The sequence below is a fragment of the Amphimedon queenslandica genome, unplaced genomic scaffold (genome assembly GCF_000090795.2).
Source record: "Amphimedon queenslandica unplaced genomic scaffold, v1.1 AMPQUscaffold_4545_Cont23477, whole genome shotgun sequence".
Taxonomy (NCBI): Eukaryota; Metazoa; Porifera; class Demospongiae; order Haplosclerida; family Niphatidae; genus Amphimedon; species Amphimedon queenslandica.
The window spans coordinates 1-1,543 of record NW_003555144.1 but is presented as its reverse complement, the minus strand read 5'-3'; the positions used below and the strand labels follow the sequence as shown (position 1 = coordinate 1,543).

General features: G+C 38.2%; 1 protein-coding gene across 1 annotated transcript; it reads left to right on the top strand.

The window, feature by feature from the left end:
- Positions 1–6: 6 nt before the first annotated feature.
- On the top strand, positions 7–731 carry LOC105316149 (coiled-coil and C2 domain-containing protein 1A-like). The gene has a single exon (XM_011410960.2). It carries the CDS (start codon positions 72–74, stop codon positions 645–647), a length of 576 nt encoding a protein of 191 aa, XP_011409262.1. The 5' UTR covers positions 7–71; the 3' UTR covers positions 648–731.
- The last annotated feature ends 812 nt before the right edge of the window (positions 732–1,543 follow it).

Genomic DNA, 1,543 nt, shown 5'->3' with positions numbered 1-1,543 from the left:
TTTAACGTCAGCCATTGCGTTGTTCATTATACCAGTCTCGGTCTTTATTCCGTAGCCCAGTATTCATAGGAATGGCCTCAATACCTCTAGAGACACTAGAGAACAAATGTGAAGTGAGAGCATCAGAGGATCTAAAGGATGAGAAAGGACGGAGAGCAACCGGAGGGAAACTTGAAGTGTACGTGCGTCTACGTGAGCCTCTTAGCGGCTGTGATCAAGAGGAAAAAGAGCAGAAGTGGTTAGTGTTCCAGGAAGCCATTGCTAGTAAGCCCACTGTATCCATGGTACGTCCAACAGTTAGTACAGGACCTGCATCTTCTCCAATAAAAGTGGAACAGACTACTAGTCTTGATGCTCTTAAATTGGAGTTCTCTCTTGTACAAAATGCCATCAAAGCCGGTAAGAAGGATCCTGCTATTGTTCAGCGTGGTCGGTCCTTACAGTCTAAGATTCAAGAGACTAAGCAAAGACTTCAAAGTGATGCTGGGTTCAGACGAGAGTACTTGTCGGCCATTGCCCGGGAAATAAAGACGGAGAAGGTTTATGAGCAACAGCTAGTACAGGCTGGTAGGACTGGAGAGGCTAAGATAATACAAGGAAGGAGGAGAGTAATGGAAAATGAAATATCTAAAATGACTAAAAAATAAATATTTGTGTTGATTATTAGTACTGTGCTAGTTTAAGTATTGTATCTGATTTATTTTTATTTACAAAGCAGATTACACCTTAAGGCCACTATTATTTGCGAGTACTAATTTTTTGCAAGTGGCTTTAAAATTACAAAAATTAGTACTCGCATTTATTAATACCTTAAGGAGACAATTATTAGCGTGTACTTATTTTAGCGATTTTCATGAAACTGACATTTGGCTGGTACTTAATTTAGCGTTTTTGATCATTTGGTATTAATAACTTCTAGAAAAATTAAAGGGGCAAGTCTAAGCAAGCTATAGATTATGTGCTGTGATCTACATGTATGAGCAAAGCAAAGCAATTGCACAAGTCTAAATACACTAATATAGTAGATCTTGTTGCATTAATCTTGCTTAAATTGCTTCATCACTGACTCTGTAGCCATTAACATGTAAAGTTATCTTGCTTACAGTTAGAAGCAGTCACTGAACGAAGAAGACTGTCATCTGTTTTGTTGACCTAGGCTAACTGCTAGAGAAGTCTTCGGACAGCAGTTTAGTATTATCTTGCTGACCGTTTGCTGCAAGTAAGCTCAGACAGTCAGACTTGCTCAGTCTTGCTGACGGCCGCCATTTTATTCATTGCGACCACACCCATTTTCAATGAAGAAATTAAAATTAGCGCGGACTTAAGTTAGCAATTTTTTTAAATCGCAAAAAAAATAGTACACGTTAAAATCGCAAATATTTGGCTACTTAAAAATAAGTGCCTTTAAGGTATTGTGTTCATTGTGATAGAAACATGATATAAACCATAAGTGGGTGTGTAGAGTGATAGCAGATTAGATACTGTTAGTTAGAGGAATGAAGCAACAGCCAAGGAAGATTTTATGAAAAAGAGCCAAGCTGTA